Source organism: Coregonus clupeaformis, chromosome 20 (assembly GCF_020615455.1).
Source record: "Coregonus clupeaformis isolate EN_2021a chromosome 20, ASM2061545v1, whole genome shotgun sequence".
In the NCBI taxonomy this organism is placed as follows: Eukaryota; Metazoa; Chordata; class Actinopteri; order Salmoniformes; family Salmonidae; genus Coregonus; species Coregonus clupeaformis.
This window is the reverse complement of record NC_059211.1, coordinates 28,653,974-28,674,716: the sequence shown is the minus strand read 5'-3', so window position 1 is coordinate 28,674,716 and position 20,743 is coordinate 28,653,974. Positions and strand designations below refer to the sequence as shown.

Genomic DNA, 20,743 nt, shown 5'->3' with positions numbered 1-20,743 from the left:
TGGGTGTGTGGAGACAGGGAGGAGTGGGTGTGCGGAGACAGGGAGGAGTGGGTGTGCGGAGACAGGGAGGAGTGGGTGTGCGGAGACAGGGAGGAGTGGGTGTGTGGAGACAGGGAGGAGTGGGTGTGCGGAGACAGGGAGGGGTGGGTGTGTGGAGACAGGGAGGGGTGGGTGTGTGGAGACAGGGAGGAGTGGGTGTGCGGAGACAGGGAGGGGTGGGTGTGTGGAGACAGGGAGGAGTGGGTGTGTGGAGACAGGGAGGAGTGGGTGTGCGGAGACAGGGAGGGGTGGGTGTGCGGAGACAGGGAGGAGTGGGTGTGCGGAGACAGGGAGGGGTGGGTGGAGGGTCGTAATGTAGCTGAGGTCTGGAAGTGAGAACTCATCTGAAACATATTAAAAATGCTGCTCTGGTAGGAGTGCTGAGTGGTACAGAACTGAAGACACGTGGGCAAAGACATCACACAGAGACAGACACCCTAAAACAATAGAACCAAGACTGTCAGCTTGTAACAAGGTCGTAAGGCATGAGTATACAGAATCCAAAACATCACTAAGGGAAATCCTAAAATGATTCAATTGAAAACAATCCATCATCATTTGATTTGTTACACTAACGTGGTTGACTGGGGCGGCAGATAGCCTAGCGGTTAAGAGAAGTTTGAATCCCGAGCCGACTTTGTGAAAAATATGTTGATGTGCCCTTAAGCAAGGCACTTAACCCTAATTGCTCCTGTAAGTCGCTCTGGATAATGTAATGAATGCTATGCATATCACATTTGATAACATTCGCAATACATATGCCTTATATGATGTCATGCAGTGCATTGTTCTCCCAGTGATAATATGACTTATGGTGGGGGTTATAGTGAAGAATAGCCCCTTGGGACTCTGACAAAGCACCTGTGCACAGCAAGCCAGTCGCAAACACACGTGCACTCACATGTACATACACACGTGCTCTCACATGTACATACACACGTGCACTCACATGTACATACACACGTGCTCTCACATGTACATACACACGTGCTCTCACCCTCTCTGTCATCCTGGCAACCCCTACGTTGGAGTGTACAGACATTATTAGCTTTCTGTGTGAGAGTGGGTTGTTTATAACCGAATAAAAAGGCTCAGTGGTAATATTGCTTTTCTTCTCCCATGATTGTATATATTTTTTCACACATTTTTCATGATAATTTTCACCAATAAAGCAGTCAGCACACGATTAGCAATTTTCACCCACACAAATCACTGTAAGAAGTTCACACCACTCAACAGAGTGAAAGAACAGAGACAGTTGGACTCATTAAGACACGGACAGCAGAGTACTGAATCAGTCATTTAAACGATCAGGATTATCAGAACAACTGTGCAGTCATCTTGGGACTGGAGATACAGGCATAATAGTTTAGGATGACACTAATCACAACAACTGCTGTCCAAATGAAACAGAAATACTGTACAGTTAAAAAAAGAACAATAATAACACTCAGCCATATTGAGACATGTTTCTACGACAACCACCCATAGAAGTACCTGATGCACAGATTAATTGTATTGCGATTCACTGATTATACAAATTGCATTGACTGGTTAAGTACTGTAGGTACTAGGACATCCACAATATCACAGGTGCGCAAACAGTAGGAACATTCTATATATGCTCTTTGCATACTATGATGGTACACACACCTACAGTATGTATGAGAATGATTCCGGTATCTATAGGGTGTGTTACAATAATTTTGACATGGGGTTGTGAGGGCAAACTAGGTTCTATAGATGTGAGTGATTGTACCAAATATATATTTTTTCTGTTGGTACTGGTACTGTATATTCCAATGCATAAAGGAAGAGATGATAAACAAGTCAAAAACAAACTTGATTCAGAAAAATATCAACACTGTGCTTTATCCCCAATATAATACTGACATCAATGTTCATTTAGAGTAAATAGAACGTAATGGAATAATGTTGTGTTCTCCTACTCATCCACACCTGATTTCTTGCACAATGGAAACGGTAGAAGTTTGTATAATATGTGCATCAACCATAACGCTAGTCCAATGCCCCCTCTCTCTTAATCTTTGACCGGTATGGTCGTCACATGGGAGGGGGAAAGTGTGTTGAGTTGTTTGGATGACCCAACTGCTAGGTTGCAGGCATTGGAGTCACTTGGGTTGTTTTCTTTAAAAAGAGCAAGGTTGGGTTGTTGTTGCTGGGTTATTGATGCTGGGTTATTGAGACCCAGCACTCAGGTCAGAAGACTGGAAGCGCGGCTAGGTAGGGCCGTGGTTTCATATAGTTATTTTTGGCCACCCGTGAGAGTAAACATAATTCCGGTTGATCTGTTCTATTGTATTGATATCACATGTTAAGGTTGTACACTGACACTTTAGTAGATTTAATTCAGCTTACAAAAGTCTAAGAGTTCCTTAAAAGCCTATGCAAAACCCAATGTTGGTATACTTACCACTTTGTAACAATATGTAAAAAAAATATATGTTATTAATAATACATTAGAATATGTAATGTGTATTATTTTTAATGAAAATTGAAATTAGCAGTGTACTTAAGATTATGAACAAGAATTACATTTATTTTCACTGGTGGCGAAAAATAACTATCTGAAGGCCACTCAGCTAATAAGCCACGCCTCCTGAAAATAACCTATGGATTACATTTTTTAAAAGACTGAGCTGCTCAACCCAGCATGAAAATGAATATAACCCAATTGACGGTTAAATTAAACCATGTTTGGGTAATCCCAACAACCCAACATGTTAGGTTATTCACAAAACCTAACTGGCTGGGTCAAAATAACCCAGTGTGTGTTCTGTCCAACATTTACCCAATGCTTAGTTACCAAATAACCCAAATTGGGTTGATTTTAACCCAGTAGTGGTGTAATACATCCACCTCACAGAAATGTAACATCGTCCTGCGACTGCACCCATCGCCAGTGTGCATCATACCCCAGGTGCATCTTGCTGTTCATCTTGCAGGCATCCAGGTCTATCTTGCCGTTCTTATAGGGTTTGAGTTTGGGGCTGTGGCTTTTCCCCAGCTTTTCAGCCAGGCAGACCCAGGCAGAATCAGCAGGTCCTCCTGCTTGCCTGACTGCTTTCTCCAGGACGCCATTGCTCTTACTGGGCTGCTGGGTTTGGCTGGGGTCCTTGGTATCCTTGGTGATGGTGGTTCCTTTCACTGCCTCTGTGGCCTTAGTCCAAATGGGAGACTCCTTGGGGATGTCTGGCTTGACTTGGGGAAAGCCAGGATCAACAACTACCTTGCTCCCTGTGCCTGGTCCTACCCCAGCTCCAACCCCAACCCCTGCCGTAGGCACTGACCCTTCTACAGCCCCAGCTCCAGCACCTCTCCCAGCACCAGCTCCAGCACCTCTCCCAGCCCCTGCCCCATCCCCAGCACCTCTCCCAGCCCCTGCCCCAGGCTCTGCCCCAGCCCCTGCCCCAGGCACTGCCCCAGCCCCTGTCCCTCCCCCGGTCCGAGTAGGCGTTGCAGTCCCTAGTGGAGTAGAACACAGCACAGACTCAGAACTAGAGGGGCAGTACTCGTCCATGTCATCAGCCAGGGTGTCCAGATAACTGCCTATAGAGATGTTATCCAGCTTGTCGTTGAGGGGGTCCTGCAGGCTGCTCCAGCTGCCCCTCCAGGTGTCTCCTCCAGGGCCCTCTCCCAGGCTGTACTGGCTGCTGGTCAGACTGCTGCAGCGGCTGGTCAGGGTGCCACGCTCCTCCAGGAGCCACTTACATGCCTCGATCCCCTCGTGCACCGCCAGCAGCTGCTGCAGGATCTTCACGTCCACCGAGCGCAGGTGGGCCTATGGAGAAGAAGAAGACTTTTTGATACAGGAGAGAGGAGAGGGGAGATGGTGGGAGGAAAGCAACTGACTCAGGAGAGAGGAGATGGTGGGAGGAAAGCAACTGACTCAGGAGAGAGGAGATGGTGGGAGGAAAGTAACTGACTCAGGATAGAGGAGATGGTGGGAGGAAAGTAACTGACTCAGGAGAGAGGAGGGAGCTGTGAGAGCAGTGGTGGAGAGAAAGAAGATAGGAAGAAGGAGGATGGAGGGGTAAAAGGAAGATAGGAGAGGAGCAAGGTGAGAGAAGGAAGATAGGAGAGGAGCAAGGTGAAAGAAGGAAGATAGGAGAGGAGCAAGGTGAGAGAAGGAAGATAGGAGAGGAGCAAGGTGAGAGAAGGAAGATAGGAGAGGAGCAAGGTGAGAGAAGGAAGATAGGAGAGGAGCAAGGTGAGAGAAGGAAGATAGGAGAGGAGCAAGGTGAGAGAAGGGAGGTGAGAGAATAGAGGAGGAAGAAGAGGACGGAGAAAATAGTAGAGATGAGAGGGTCAGGGATATAAGTGGTAATGGTAAGGGAAGAGATGTGAGAACAGATGTTTTTTCAAAGGTGAGAGAAGATGGGAGGTGGAACAGATGAAGCCAGGAGAGTAGATATAATAAAAACATTAAAAAATGAATGTGTAACAAGAAAGATGGGAAACAAGAATAAATGAAGGGTGGGAGAATGATGTAGTAGCATGGTGGTGGGAGTAAGAAGATATGTATTTGAGAGAGAAAAGGCAAAAAAATAATTAGGGTTAAGTTGACTTATGGAAAATAAATTAGAGTTGTGAAATGAAATGAAATGAAAATAAGTAGACACCACTGGTTTTTTAATGCGTGTAGGAGGGATGTTGAATAAGCAAGGGATAGAGAAGAGGAAAAACAGTGCTGCGGTGATGGAAAATCCAACAGAATACATTCGCAGAGCTGTAGTCCAGTCAGGAGCTAGGGCCAAGAGTCTCTCTCTCTCTCTCTCTCTCTCTCTCTCACACACACACACACACACACACACACACACACACACACACACACACACACACACACACACACTCACAACTGGATACACCACACTCCTAGAATGCAACTCAGTCACTGTGATATGCCTATCACACTTCCGATAGCCTAGAGTTCCAGGACAGTGGATAAAGCACAGACACCTAAAGCTTACAGATCTCTGACCTTTTGCAGTCTTTGTGTACCTCTCTTGTTGCCCCCACTGAACCCCCCCTTTCTGTCTCTGTATCTCTCAGCCGGAACAATACATAGATCATATGGATATAGATTAGCCATATATCTCTGTCAGGCTGCATCATTATAGCTCATAACTATAATCACATAAAGCTCATTTGGTAATAAACTGCAGAAGGGGCCCACATGAGACGTGATGGATAGGCGTAATAAAGGAAACATAGACATACTAGAGATTATCTTCCGATAATAGAAAACACACTGGATATTGTTTCATCAATCTGACTGAATGCCCTTTCAGTGAACTATTCTTCATCCAGGGAAACAAAGGAAATGGTGATGGGATAACACTGCGTTAGAGTACCCTTCTTTGGCCCTACACTATCCAATCCGAAGTGTGTGTCCTTGCCAACTCAGCTCCATTCCTCCCAGCCTTGGGGCAGACATCAGGAGACACAGGCCATCCGGAACAGAACAAGAGATGAGGCAGAAAGTAACAGCTTTCTCAGTCAGCAGAGCTGGTGTATAGGAGGAGGAGAAAGAGAACGCGGAGGAGGAAGGAGACAGCACCCATCTCTCTCTTTCTTCCTACCTCTCCCTCTCTCAGTAAATGAGCTGAAGGAGCTATAGTTGTTCTGCTGATGCCAAAGCCACACTGACTGACTGGCTGTATGCTATGCTGTAGTAATGAGTTAGTCTAGAGCGGTGAGCACAAATCACCAGACAAAAGACCAAAACACAGGGAGCGAGAGAGAGAATACTAAGCTAAAGCCGGGCTGCAGGGGGAGAAAAATAACAACATATACTACATGGCTCTCTCTCTTTTAAGATCTGCTTCTATAAATGTATAAGATTCATTATATTACACATATTGCACACACCAAAAGAAGAAAGAAGAGAGGGATAGAAAGCAACTGAGATCAGGAAGAGGGAGTCCAGGGAATTCGACATCAGGGCAGGGGCTGGGTTGGGGTTGTTGGAGTTAGGGGGGTATAGCTGGCAGAGTCTGTGTGAGAGACTAATGAGCGTAGCTGTAAATATTATTCCCATGGCTCACCGGCCTGCTGATGAGGCTCAGGGCTGGCTATGTACTAAACCTACCAGTCTGTCTGTGTACTGCTCTGAGCATATGCATACTGCATGTCTCTGTACAGTATGTACAGTGCCTTGCAAAAGTATTCATCCCCCTTGGCGTTTTTCCTATTTTGTTGCATTGCAACCTGTAATTTAAATGGATTTTTATTTGGATTTCATGTAATGGACATACACAAAATAGTCCAAATTGGTGAAGTGTTTTAAAAAATGCTACAAAATAAATAACTGAAAATTGGTGCGTGCATATGTATTCACCCCCCCTTTGCTATGAAGCCCCTAAATAAGATATGGTGCAACCAATTACCTTCAGAAGTCACATAATTAGTTAAATAAAGTCCACCTGTGTGCAATCTAAGTGTCACATGATCTGTCACATGATCTCAATACACCGTTTCTGAAAGGCCCCAGAGTCTGCATCACCACTAAGCAAGAGGCACCACCAAGCAAACGGCACCATGAAGACCAAGGAGCGCTCCAAACAGGTCAGGGACAAAGTTGTGGAGAAGTACAGATCAGGGTTGGGTTATAAAAAAATATCAGAAACGTTGAACATCCCACGGAGCACCGTTAAATCCATTATTAAAAAATGGAACAAATATGGCACCACAACAAACCTTCCAAGAGAGGGCCGCCCACCAAAACTCACGGACCAGGCAAGGAGGGCACTAATCAGAGAGGCAACAAAGAGACCAAAGATAACCCTGAAGGAGCTGCAAAGCTCCACAGCGGAGATTGGAGTATCTGTCCATAGGACCACTTTAAGCCATACACTCCACAGAGCTGGGCTTTACGGAATAGTGGCCAGAAAAAAAGCCATTGCTTAAAGTAAAAAATAACAAACACGTTTGGTGTTTGCCAAAAGCCATGTGGGAGACTCCCCAAACATATGGAAGAAGGTAGTCTGGTAAGATGAGACTAAAATTGAGCTTTTTGGCCATCAAGGAAAACGCTATGTCTGGCGCAAACCCAACACCTCTCATCACCCCAAGAACACCATCCAATGTTTTTCATCGGCAGGGACTGGGAAACTGGTCAGAATTGAAGGAATGATGGATGGCGCTAAATACATGGAAATTCTTGAGGGAAACCTGTTTCAGAGATTTGAGACTGGGACGGAGGTTCTCCTTCCAGCAGGACAATGACCCTAAGCATACTGCTAAAGCAACACTTGAGTGGTTTAAGTAACATTTAAATATCTTGGAATGGTCTAGTCAAAGCCCAGACCTCAATCCAATTAAGAATCTGTGTGTCACTATCGTCGGGAAGAGAGGACCAATGCGCAGCGTGGAATGTGAACATACTTTATTTATTATTCACCACACGAACAAAACAACAAACGATACGAAACGTGAAGTCCTTGGTTACAACACAAACCATACGGAACAAGATCCCACAAACACTGTGGAAAAACAGGCTACCTAAATATGGTTCCCAATCAGAGACAACAAGCAACAGCTGATTCACGTTGCCTCTGATTGAGAACCACACCGGCCAACATAGAAACAAACGAACTAGACAATCACCCTAGCACACAAAACACATAGAAACCACACACCCTGGCTCAACATAACAGAGTCCCAGAGCCAGGGCGTGACAGTACCCCCCTCCCCAAAGGCGCGGACTGCGACCGCGCCAAACATAAACCGAACAGGGGAGGGCCGGGTGGCCATTCCTCCTCGGAGGCGGTTCCGGCTCCGGGCTTGACCCCCACCCTCCAACCAACCCCCCAAAGCGCCCCTGGTCCGGTCTGGCCCTGCTGGCCGGAGCTGGACTGAACACTGGTGGAGCGGATTGCTCTAGCTCCGGAGTGGAGCAGCTTACCGGTGCTGGACCAGGCACCGGTGGAAAAGGCACGGGCTGTGCCAGGCTGACGACGCGCACCATTGGCTTGGTGCGGGGAGCAGGGACGGGCCGAACCGGGCTGACGAAGCGCACCATTGGCTTGGTGCGGGGAGCAGAAACAGGCCGGACCGGGCTGACGACGCGCACCACAGGCTTGGTGCGGGGAGCAGGAACGGGCCGAACCGGGCTGACGAAGCGCACCATTGGCTTGGTGCGGGGAGCAGGAACAGGCCGGACCGGGCTGACGACGCGCACCACAGGCTTGGTGCGAGGGGCAGGAACATGCCGGACCGGGCTGGCGACGCGCACCACAGGCTCGGTGCGAGGGGCAGGAACATGCCGGACCGGGCTGGCGACGCGCACCACAGGCTCGGTGCGAGGGACAGGAACAAGCCGGACCGTACTGGGGACACACACCACTGGCCCTACGCGGGGATCAGGAACGGGCCGGACCGGACTGGCAACACACCCCAGTACTTCTCGCCGTGCCTCTACATTCTCCTTCCCCCTGGTGACCAGTGACTCCCGTAACCTGGCGGCCTCCTTTGCCAACCCGCTGAACCACTCTATCCCGGCCTCCTGCTGCCCCGTCGTCCACGGCGTGAGCCCCCCCCCCTAAAAAAATTCTGGGCGTCTCTCCTCCCCGTGGGCCAGGCCTCCATGGCTCTCGCCAGACTCTCGCTCCTCTGCTCCAAAGTCCAGCCTCTCTCCTCCTCCCGCGGCTTGACCCAGTCGAGGTTGATATCCTTCAGAGTCACCTCTGGCGTTGGCTCCTGGACACGCTGCTTGGTCCAGTTATGGTGGGATCTTCTGTCACGATCGTCGGGAAGAGAGGACCAATGCGCAGCATGGAATGTGAACATACTTTATTTATTATTCACCACACGAACAAAACAACAAACGATACGAAACGTGAAGTCCTTGGTTACAACACAAACCATACGGAACAAGATCCCACAAACACTGTGGAAAAACAGGCTACTTAAATATGGTTCCCAATCAGAGACAACAAGCAACAGCTGATTCACGTTGCCTCTGATTGAGAACCACACCGGCCAACATAGAAACAAACGAACTAGACAATCACCCTAGCACACAAAACACATAGAAACCACACACCCTGGCTCAACATAACAGAGTCCCAGAGCCAGGGCGTGACACTGTGGTATGACTTAAAGATTGCTGTACACCAGCGGAACCCATCCAACTTGAAGGAGCTGGAGCAGTTTTGCATTGAAGAATGGGCAAAAATCCCAGTTGCTAGATGTGCCAATCTTTCTACAAGAATGGCGCCGGAAAAGATGGCTGCCGTTTTACAGCCCTCTAACCAATTGTACTATTATGTGTGTTTTTTCGCGTTATTTGTAATTTATTCTGTACATAATGTTTCTGCCACTGTCTCTTATGACCAAAAAGAGCTTCTGGATATCAGGACAGCGATTACTCACCTCGTATTTGACTAAGATTTTTTTGATGGAAGAGTAAACTGCCTCTTCCATCAATCCTATTAGCCAATGTTCAATCATTTGAAAACAAATTGGATGATCTAAGACCTAGGTTATCTTACCAACGGGACATTAAAAATTGTAATATCTTATGTTTCACCGAGTCGTGGCTGAACGACGACATGGATAACATACAGCTAGCGGGCTATACGCTACATGGGCAGGATAGAACGGCTGACTCCGTTAAGACAAGGGGTGGCGGTCTGTGTATATTTGTAAACAACAGCTGGTGCATAAAATCTAATACTAAGGAAGTCTCAAGGTTTTGCTCGCCTGAGGTAGAGTATCTCATGATAAGCTGTAGACCACAATATTTACCAAGAGAGTTTTCATCTATATTTTTTGTAGCTGTCTATCTACCAAGATTGCACTCAATGAGCTATATAAGGCCATAAGCAGACAGGAAAACGCTCATCCAGAGGCAGCGCTCCTAGTGGCCGGGGACTTTAATGCAGGGAAACTTAAATCCGTTCTACCTAATTTCTATCAGCATGTTAAATGTGCAACCAGAGGAAAAAAAACTCTAGACCACCTTTACTCCACACACAGAGACGCATACAAAGCTCTCCCTTGCCCTCCATTTGGCAAATCTGACCATAACTCTATCCTCCTGATTCCTGCTTATAAGCAAAAACTAAAGCAGGAAGCACCAGTGATTTGGTTAATAAAAAAGTGGTCAGATGACGCAGATACTAAGCTACAGGACTGTTTTGCTAGCACATAATGGAATATGTTCCGGGATTCTTTAGATAGCATTGAGGAGTACACCCCATCAGTCACTGGCTTCATCAATAAGTGCATCGATGATGTCGTCCCCACTGTGACCGTATGTACATACCCCAACCAGAAGCCATGGATTACAGGCAACATCCGCACTGAGCTAAAGGGTAGAGCTGCCGCTTTCAAGGAGCGGGACTCTAACCCGGAAGCTTATAAGAAATCCTGCTATGCCCTCCGACGAACCATCAAACAGGCAAAGAGTCAATACAGGACTAAGATTGAATCGTACTACACCAGCTCTGAAGCTTGTCGGATGTGGCAGGGCTTGAAAACTATTACAGACTACAAAGGGAAGCACAGCCGCGAACTGCCCAGTGACACAAGCCTACCACGAGCTAAATCACTTCTATGCTCGCTCGAGGCAAGCAACACTGAAGCATGCATGAGAGCATCAGCTGTTCCGGATGACTATGTGATCACGCTCTCCGTAGCCGATGTGAGTAAGACTTTTAAGCAGGTCAACATTCACAAGGCCGCAGGGCCAGACGGATTACCAGGACGTGTATTGCGAGCATGCACTGACCAACTGGCAAAGGCCTTCACTGACATTTTCAACATGTCCCTGACTGAGTCTGTAATACCAACATGTTTCAAGTAGACCACCATAGTCCCTGTGCCCAAGGACACAGTGGTAAGCCTGATCACCGACAACGATGAGACAGCCTATAGGGAGGAGGTCAGAGACCTGGCCGTGTGGTGCCAGGATAACAACCTCTCCCTCAACGTGATCAAGACAAAGGAGATGATTGTGGACTACAGGAAAAAAAAGAGGACTGAGCACGCCCCCATTCTCATCGACGGGGCTGTAGTGGAACAGGTTGAGAGCTTCAAGTTCCTTGGTGTCCTCAGATCCTCAAAAAGTTCTACAGCTGAACCATCGAGAGCATCCTGACTGGTTGCATCACCGCCTGGTGAGAGAGTAGCACTACAGAGAGTTGTGCGTACGGCCCAGTACATCACTGGGGCCAAGCTTCCTGCCATCCAGGACCTCTATACCAGGCGGTGTCAGAGGAAGGCCCTCAAAATTGTCAAAGACTCCAGCCACCCTAGTCATAGACTGTTCTCTCTGCTACCGCACGGCAAGCGGTACCGGAGTGCCAAGTCTAGATCCAAAAGACTTCTCAACAGCTTCTACCCCCAAGCCATAAGACTCCTGAACAGCTAATCATGGCTACCCGGACTATTTGCACTGCCCCCCCACCCCATCCTTTTTACGCTGCTGCTACTCTGTTAATTATTTATGCATAGTCACTTTAACTCTACCCACATGTACATATTACTTCAACTACCTCAACTAGCCGGTGCCCCCGCACATTGACTCTGCACCGGTACCCCCCTGTATATATAGCCTCCCTACTGTTATTTTATTTTACTTCTGCTCTTTTTTTTCACAACACTTTTTTGTTGTTGTTTTATTTTTACTTTTTTTGTTAAAAATAAATGCACTGTTGGTTAAGGGCTGTAAGTAAGCATTTCACTGTAATGTCTGCACCTGTTGTATTCGGCGCATGTGACCAATACAATTTGATTTGATTTGATTTGATTTGGTATGGCAACTGCTCGGCCACTGACCGCAAGGCACTACAGAGGGTAGTGCATACAGCCAAGTACATCACTGGGGTCAATCTTCCTGCCATCCAGGACCTCTATACCAGGCGGTGTCAGAGGAAGGCCCTAAAATGTGTCAAAGACTCGAGCCACCATAGTCATAGACTGTTCTCTCTGCTAACGCACGGCAAGCGGTACCGGAGCGCCAAGTCTAGGTCCAAAAGGCTTCTCAACAGCTTCTACCCCCAAGCCATAAGACTCCTGAACAGCTAATCATGGCTACCCGGACTATTTGCACTGCCCCCACCCCACCCCATCCCCCTCTTTTACGCTGCTGCTACTCTGTTTACTATTTATGCATAGTCACTTTGAACTCTACCCACATGTACATATGACCTCAATTACCTCGACTATCCCCCGCACATTGACTCTGTACCGGTACCCCCCTGTATATAGCCTCCCTACTGTTATTTTACTGCTGCTCTTTAGCTATTTGCTTCTTTTTTTTTTATCTTAATGAACACTTTTTTATTTTAAATGTTTCTTTAAAAAACTGCATTGTTGGTTAAGGGCTTGTAAGTAAGCATTTCACTGTAATGTCTACACCTGTTGTATTCAGCGCATGTGGCAAATAAAATGTGATTTGATTTTATAGAGACATACCCCAAGAGACTTGCAGCTGTAATTGCTGCAAAAGGTGGCTCTACAAAGTATTGACTTTGGGGGGGTGAATAGTTATGCACGCTCAAGTTTTCTGTTTTTTTGTCTTAATTCTTGTTTGTTTCACAATAAAAAAATATTTTGCATCTTCAAAGTGGTAGGCATGTTGTGTAAGAGAAAAGGAAAGCTGCACACTCTAGGAGCTCAGATGCAATAATTTAATATCCTAATAACCAACGTTTCGACAGACAAGCTGTCTTCATCAGGGTATAATGACAAACACTGTGGGTCACTAGTTTATATAGTGTGAAAGGACACACGCAGGTGTCTGTAATCATGGCCGGGTGTGGCCTAATAGCATTGGCCAATTCACAGATAAAAACAACATACAAAAAACATGGATAGCATATGATCATAGATACTTGGCTACATAGGCCCACAACATTTAAAATGAATAGCAAAATCACAAGAATGGCTTCAAATCAAAGTCTACATTGAGACGAAGGGAGCAAGGGTCTTTAAATTATGATGAAGACAGCTTGTCTGTCGAAACGTTGGTTATTAGGATATTAAATTATTGCATCTGAGCTCCTAGAGTGTGCGGCTTTCCTTTTCTTTTTCAAGTGTTTTACGCCGTCAGCCAGCACCTCGCCTAAATAGGTGTGCGTTTATTTTGCCTTTATCAGGCATGTTGTGTAAATCAAATTATACAAACCCCACAAAAATCAATTTTTATTCCAGGTTGTAAGGCAACAAAATAGGAAAAATGCCAAGGGGGGTGAATACTTTCGCAATCCTCTGTATGTCTGCTTGTGTGCCCATCTACATGTTGTCTACATGCCATTTATTTTATGTGCCAGTCCCAATGCCTCTCTGTCTGTAGGCATGTCCTAAAGTGGGGGGGAAGAAATGCCATAGCCTTGGGAGTTGAGCGCTCTGCAGCCTTGAGGATGGTAGAGCCATTTTCACAGTCAAAAAGATTCCAGTTTCCCGATCGAGGTGCCAGGCCAGACAGCTCCCGGCTAATCCACAGGATTCTGGAGAGCTAATTTTCCTTTCTCCGGCTTGCATCGCATCGCATACACCATGCCACGCTCAGCTGAGCTCACACAGTATATACAGCACTCTGTGTGTGTGTATGTGCGTGCGTGCGTATGTAGCATATGAAGCGCTAGTCTCCTCAGCCTTCATCGCAAAATGAACAGGCTAGCACTCGATACTTCTTGATACTTTTTCGACAGTGCCAGAGATAAAACCTCTTACTCAAGGGGAAAATCTAATTTTCAGGCTTGATGTGCCATTTCACCATGCACAGACCTACGCATACACACACAGTGTTATGATTAGTGTGAATGCACACACAGCTGATCCTACACACCAGTGAACCACAGACAGATTCCCATGCTGAGACCAGTCTGACAATGTCACACTGCAAACAGGCTGCGTGACGAGACAGACTGCTCTGCTGCAGCCCTCTCTCTGTCTCGCTGCGTGACGAGACAGACTGCTCTGCTGCAGCCCTCTCTCTGTCTCGCTGCGTGACGAGACAGACTGCTCTGCTGCAGCCCTCTCTCTGTCTCGCTGCGTGGCGAGACAGACTGCTCTGCTGCAGCCCTCTCTCTGTCTCGCTGCGTGACGAGACAGACTGCTCTGCTGCAGCCCTCTCTCTGTCTCGCTGCGTGACGAGACAGACTGCTCTGCTGCAGCCCTCTCTCTGTCTCGCTGCGTGACGAGACAGACTGCTCTGCTGCAGCCCTCTCTCTGTCTCGCTGCGTGACGAGACAGACTGCTCTGCTGCAGCCCTCTCTCTGTCTCGCTGCGTGACGAGACAGACTGCTCTGCTGCAGCCCCCTCTCTCTGTCTCGCTGCGTGACGAGACAGACTGCTCTGCTGCAGCCCTCTCTCTGTCTCGCTGCGTGACGAGACAGACTGCTCTGCTGCAGCCCTCTCTCTGTCTCGCTGCGTGACTGAGACAGACTGCTCTGCTGCAGCCCTCTCTCTGTCTCGCTGCGTGACGAGACAGACTGCTCTGCTGCAGCCCTCTCTCTGTCTCGCTGCGTGACGAGACAGACTGCTCTGCTGCAGCCCTCTCTCTGTCTCGCTGCGTGACGAGACAGACTGCTCTGCTGCAGCCCTCTCTCTGTCTCGCTGCGTGACGAGACAGACTGCTCTGCTGCAGCCCTCTCTCTGTCTCGCTGCGTGACCAGAGACAGACTGCTCTGCTGCAGCCCTCTCTCTGTCTCGCTGCGTGACGAGACAGACTGCTCTGCTGCAGCCCTCTCTCTGTCTCGCTGCGTGACGAGACAGACTGCTCTGCTGCAGCCCTCTCTCTGTCTCGCTGCGTGACGAGACAGACTGCTCTGCTGCAGCCCTCTCTCTGTCTCGCTGCGTGGACGAGACAGACTGCTCTGCTGCAGCCCTCTCTCTGTCTCGCTGCGTGACGAGACAGACTGCTCTGCTGCAGCCCTCTCTCTGTCTCGCTGCGTGACGAGACAGACTGCTCTGCTGCAGCCCTCTCTCTGTCTCGCTGCGTGACGAGACAGACTGCTCTGCTGCAGCCCTCTCTCTGTCTCGCTGCGTGACGAGACAGACTGCTCTGCTGCAGCCCTCTCTCTGTCTCGCTGCATGACGAGACAGACTGCTCTGCTGCAGCCCTCTCTCCCCAATTCTCGCTCTCCCCCTCTCTAATAACAGCACTTTCAGAGACAGCAGAAGGGTGACCTCTCTCCACAGCCCTCCCACTGTTCCATCTGTTTGCATACTCCCTTCCGCTCTTTCTCTCTATCCCTCTCTCTTTCTCTCTGACATGATTCAAAGATTCATGGAAAAGTACTAGTCAGTCTCCACAGACTCAATATATATGGACTCTCTTACTTCCAAACACTCCGTACTCTGGCTTCTTCTGTTTGTCTGTCTTTCCTCCATCTCTCGCTCTCATTCTCATTATCTCTCTCCAACTCTATCTCTATCTCATTCTCTCTCTCCATCTCGATCTCATTCTCTCTCTCTCATCTCTATCTCATTCTCTCACTCCATCTCTATCTCTATATCATTCTCTCACTCCATCTCTATGAAGACCTCGAGCGAGAGAGAGAGAGAGAGAGAGAGAGAGAGAGAGAGAGAGAGAGAGAGAGAGAGAGAGAGAGAGAGAGACAAAGGGAAAGGGAAAGGGAAAATGGGATAGAGAAAGAGAGGACAGATCTTTTCCCACAACCCTCCTGTCCTGTTCTATCTACCTGCTCACCGTCACTCCCCTGTGTCTTCCATCTGTGCAGCACAGCAGCAGTCAGTGAGAGGGAGAGGTAGGGGGTGAGTCATCCACTGGGCTCCAACAACACTGTGCGGCATTCCCATTCATAGGACTTTTCCTTTTTATAGGACACACACACAGATCCAGGTGCCGGACTGTAGCCTATATGTGGACATAACAGTCTAAAGAAGTGTTTTTATTTTATTACAGTTGAGCTCCAGATTGATAATAGAAGCCAAACAGGCAGCTATGTAGATGTCTGATAAAACGATGAGGCTCGTCTGTGTGACTTAGTCCATGACAGGAAGCTGGCAGCCTGTCTTTGAGGACGGAGCATCCATTAACTCAATAAAGCTGTTTAGACCCGTGAAGAAATGTCTGAGATTTGACAGCAGCTGGGGAGGGAAAGTAGTCAGACAGTATTCAGACAGAATGACACTGAACAGACTCTCAGACCAGACTCTGAGTATGATCTGTGTCTCTGTCTGTCTACATCTTGCAGTGTGTCAAAGTATGTCCCAACAAAACCATTTGTGTCTGGATCAATGATACACAGGCCAGATGCATGAAACTTGAAACAGGCCAGATGCATGAAACTTGAAACAGGCCAGATGCATGAAACTTGAAACAGGCCAGATGCATGAAACTTGAAACAGGCCAGATGCATGAAACTTGAAACAGGCCAGATGCATGTCACAACTAAAACGTGAAACAGGCCAGATGTCAGACAACTGAAAAGATAACCCAAAAAGCTGTTACATTAACCAAACTCCCTCTCTTTCTTCTCTGTTTCTCTGCCTCCCTTCATATACTGTATCTGATACAATATGATCAACAGATGACGTACATTCAAGAGAACTAATAGAAGACTGGAATGAAAAGGAAATATTTGGTAATATATCGCTCTTGTTATGTCTAATTTATTGAGACATAACAGAACGTTCTCACAAAGGAATGTAAATGTTTATGGAGCAGTATTATCTTACTGTCCTAGCTAGCCTCCCTGTGACCTCCAATCAGAACAGACAGATGCTTCAGAGGGTCACACACAGACGTGCGCACACACGGCAGTCATAATTCTGTCTGTATTGAATGATGCTTTATTATGGGGAGACGTTTAGGAGTCTCTCTGGTGGTTAACAGTCTTAATGAAGGGAAGAATCCTTGACTGTCTGCTGGAGCCTTGTGTGAAGTGTTTACAGTCCTGACTCTGCTTCGGTGATAGTCTCTTGTGGGCTCTCATTGATTGTTCATCCATCTATGTGTTCTGTGCACACACATGCAGTAAGACATGTGAGGTGAGATTCAAAGACAGCTGGCTCCCTGCATTAATTCTGGGCATAAAAATCAGAGGGCAGTTTGAGAAGGTGAGAAAAAGCCACAAAGGAGCCCTATGAGTGTGTGTGTGTGTGTGTGTGTGTGTGTGTGTGTGTGTGTGTGTGTGTGTGTGTGTGTGTGTGTGTGTGTGTGTGTGTGTGTGTGTGTGTGTGTGTGTGTGTGTGTGTGTGAAAAGACAATCAGCGGGCAGGAGCAAATGTGAGAAGTGGAAACAAAGGACACCTCCGCCAGATAGAAGGTGATAGACTGTGTGTGTTATTGGCGTACCGGACAATTTCCATATGTACTAGGAAGCTACTGTAAGTGTTGTTTCTTGGGCTTCAGGAATGTGACTGAAAAAGTGCCTCTGGCCTTTAAAAAAAATGAAAAAATGAAAGAAAGAAAGGGGATATGGGTGAACAAATGTCGTGGTCAAGGCTACGACGGCGCCAGTGCAATGAGTGGAGCTTACTCAGGTGTTGAAAAGCACATAGCAGACCGAGAGCCGAATGCTTCTATACTTCTTTATGAGTTTTACTTTAGAAAAAGATCTCTCCGCAGAAGTGACAGTTACAGGGATGGTAAAAACGGCCAGACAGCTAAGGAGAAGGGAGTGTAGCTTCAAATACAGCAGTTCTGTAACTTTAATTGAGCCTCTCGTTCTCCTTAGTTGCCGGCCTCAACACATTACGGAAAGAGATGAACTGTATAGGAAGCTCATCTTTAGTGGACAACAGTTCTTGGGGGGTCTTTCCATGACATAGACTGACCAGGTGAATCCAAGTGAAAGCGATGATCCCTTATTGATGTCCACTCCAATCAGTGTAGATGAATGGGAGGAGACAGGTTAAAGAAGGATTTTTAAGCCTTGAGACAATTGAGACATGGATTGTGTATGTGTGCCATTCAGAGGGTGAATGGGCAAGACAAACAATTTAAGTGCCTTTGAACAGGGTATGGTAGTAGGTGCCAGGCGCATCGGTTTGTATCAAGAACTACAATGCTGCTGAGTTTTTCGTGCTCAACAGTTTCCCATGTGTATCAAGAATGGTCCATCACCCAAAAGACATACAGTCAACTTGACACAATTGTGGGAAGCATTGGTCAACATGGGCCAGCACCCCTTTGGATCGCTTTCGACACCTTGTTAAGTCCATGCCCCGACGAATTTAGGGTGTTCTGAGGGCAAAGGCGGGGGGGGGGACTCGGTGTAGATTGCGAGGACGACTCATGTCATGTAGGTTCAGGTAGCCTATACAGGACAGTTGTATAGTCTAAAACATTTGATTGGTAGCTGATTAGTATGCGGTTGCATTGCAAATACATTTTACTATGTGCAATGTTTGAATTTCCAACTGTAATTACTGAACAAGTAATTACATTATTGCCGCCAGCCAGCAGACACCGTGTCGACCATGCGTGGGCCCAGAGAAACTGTGTTACGCCAGTGGTGTGTGTACGTGCACGTGTCCTTGTGAGTGTGTGTGAGGGTGTGCATGTGTGTAGCCTATTCTGTAAAAGCCGAATTGTGATGAGAGTGCAATGTTCAGTACCCCTCTGTTCTCCTGCTACCGAGCACCACTCAGAGAGATGAGATATGGGCCCAACACACAGCAGCACTATGTATACTTGCTGGCAGTGGGAAGATCATGAGGTATGACTATGAGGTAGCTCTTAATCACTGGAGCCTCTGCATGCGTCCCAAATGGTACCCTATTCCCTCCATAGTGCACTACTTTTGACCAGGGCTCTGTCTGCATCCTCTGGCTCAGCAAGCAAATCATGGGGTCCTTATGTGATGCTGGCCGCACAAAGATGTATGACCCTCTTGATGTCCCCTAACCTTCAAACCCTTGCTATTTAGTTAGTTCAAACCACTCACTAGTGATCCACAATTCAGCACTGTAAAACATCATCACCCAAATGGTTGGTATTCCCTCTGGGTATAGGCCTATCAACTAAATTCTACTGGCAAAGCAAGAACGTTTGTATTAACATAACATATTGGATTGTTATGGGCAACATGGACTACATATCCTACAACAACATATGTCATTTTATGCAGGTTTCTTTGCCAGAGTCTTGGGGGTAGTCTGTGATTATTGTTTGGCCAGTCAGAGTGCAGATGACAGAAAGACACCCCAGGGAAGAGCAGCAGTGGTAGGCCTACATACAAAGCCTGTGGGTCGCTATTTTCAAATCAAACAAATGCGCCAAATGAGACTTGTTTCGGTTTCTAGAAGGACACACGCATCCATCATGTGCCGTTCGTGTAAAAACATTCCAATACGACATACATTGCGCTGCCAACAACACAGCCACCGCGAACGCCTGTCTTCACCATAGGAATGCAAGACATCTGTGTACGAGGGAAAAACAACAACACACCCGGAGCTTCTCTGCTGGAGTCCTGTTTTTGCACCAAGTGGAGAGCTATGATGACGTCTGTTATGATAAACTCGGAATGTCGCCAATCAACGAAATATGGCTGGCCTGCAATAAGCGTGGGATTAATAGGATAAATGAACAGTTCGATTGTAAATTAAATAGCCTGCCAGTTCTTTCCCATTATGTAATAGAATAGTAATTCGCTAGGAATAAAAACATCCATCCCTAGGCCAATTATTAGTCTCCCCGAAAACACCAGTTATGACCTGTTGGCAATAATGAATCAAGGAACCAGAACTTTATTATAATGGAGATATTATGGATAGGCCTAAATGTCAAGCAATGAAAATGCATAGCCCAAAGTCCAAGTTATCCCTTCATCGCCTAGCAACCTCAGCCACCTGCCGCTGTTATCATCGTGAAGAGCAGCTGAATTATTGATTGGATGGATGCCTTATATTCAGGAAGAGGATATAGGACTAGGATCAACAGTAAATACATATATTGTTCATTGTAGGCCTACTGACCACCAACAAGATCATTCTGAGTCATTAGGAGATCTTTATAATATTAAATGCCAAAAGCAGAGCAAATGTTGTACGACTGCTCATAATCATTTTAACAGCAAAATAAAATAAAATGTGAATAACTTATGGAAAGGCCAACAAAAGTCACCGCCCCAATTAAGACCTTACCATATCAACTTTTAATTTTCGAATCTTCTCATCCAGATTCTTCCTGCCGGTGATGTCTCGGTCTTTGGTCTCCAGTGAGCTCAATTTGACATCTCCGCGGTGCGCGGATGCCTCTTCCCGCATCCACTTGAGCAAACCCTCCGGTGTCTTCCATCCGATTTTCACCTCCAAATCTTTTAAATCTGGAATAGACTCGTTGGCAGCTGTGCCTTCATCCATACTGTTCCGTTCTTTGTCAAGTCAAAAGCACACTACGTCCTCTGTGTTTCTTGGATATCCTTGTCTGTCAAACTGCAATAACAGCAACCTTTAATTGCAACGTCTGGCATCCTACGCAACTCTCCTCCAATCGATGCGCCAGAGAGATAATAGGCTAAAGAATGCACTAGGTCCTTTTAGTTTTATCACCATGCAGAACATTGAGAAACAATCCTATACTATGGTCCTGTTGAGGACATGGATGTAGAAAACAACCCTGTACCAGTGCAAACACCGTCGATGCTGTGAAGTTAGTGCGCTGTTACAACCTATTGAGATGATGCAGTCATCAGCCGAAATAAATACACATTCACTGGTCTATGTTATGTTAAATTCGCACTGGAGGGTTATCCAC

General features: G+C 47.0%; 1 protein-coding gene across 1 annotated transcript; it reads right to left on the bottom strand.

The window, feature by feature from the left end:
- Nucleotides 1-308: 308 nt before the first annotated feature.
- Nucleotides 309-20,691, bottom strand: lurap1 (leucine rich adaptor protein 1). Its single transcript, XM_041840107.2, has 3 exons — nt 20,131-20,691; nt 3,474-3,841; nt 309-3,269 (listed from the first exon to the last, which is right to left on the bottom strand). The coding sequence occupies exons 1-3, from the start codon at nt 20,347-20,349 to the stop codon at nt 2,921-2,923; spliced, it is 936 nt and encodes a 311-aa protein (XP_041696041.1). The 5' UTR covers nt 20,350-20,691; the 3' UTR covers nt 309-2,920.
- Between the last annotated feature and the right edge of the window lie 52 nt (nt 20,692-20,743).

What these genes read in the sequence shown, in the direction of transcription:
- lurap1 (XM_041840107.2), bottom strand. Translation starts at nt 20,349, where the DNA reads ATGGATGAAGGCACAGCTGCCAACGAGTCTATTCCAGATTTAAAAGAT. An exon ending in GAAAATTAAAAGTTGATATG is followed by an intron (nt 3,842 to 20,130) that starts GTAAGGTCTTAA and finishes TCTTCTCCATAG; the next exon opens with GCCCACCTGCGCTCGGTGGA. An exon ending in ACAGGGGCTGGGGCAGTGCC is followed by an intron (nt 3,270 to 3,473) that starts TGGGGCAGGGGC and finishes TGATCCTGGCTT; the next exon opens with TCCCCAAGTCAAGCCAGACA.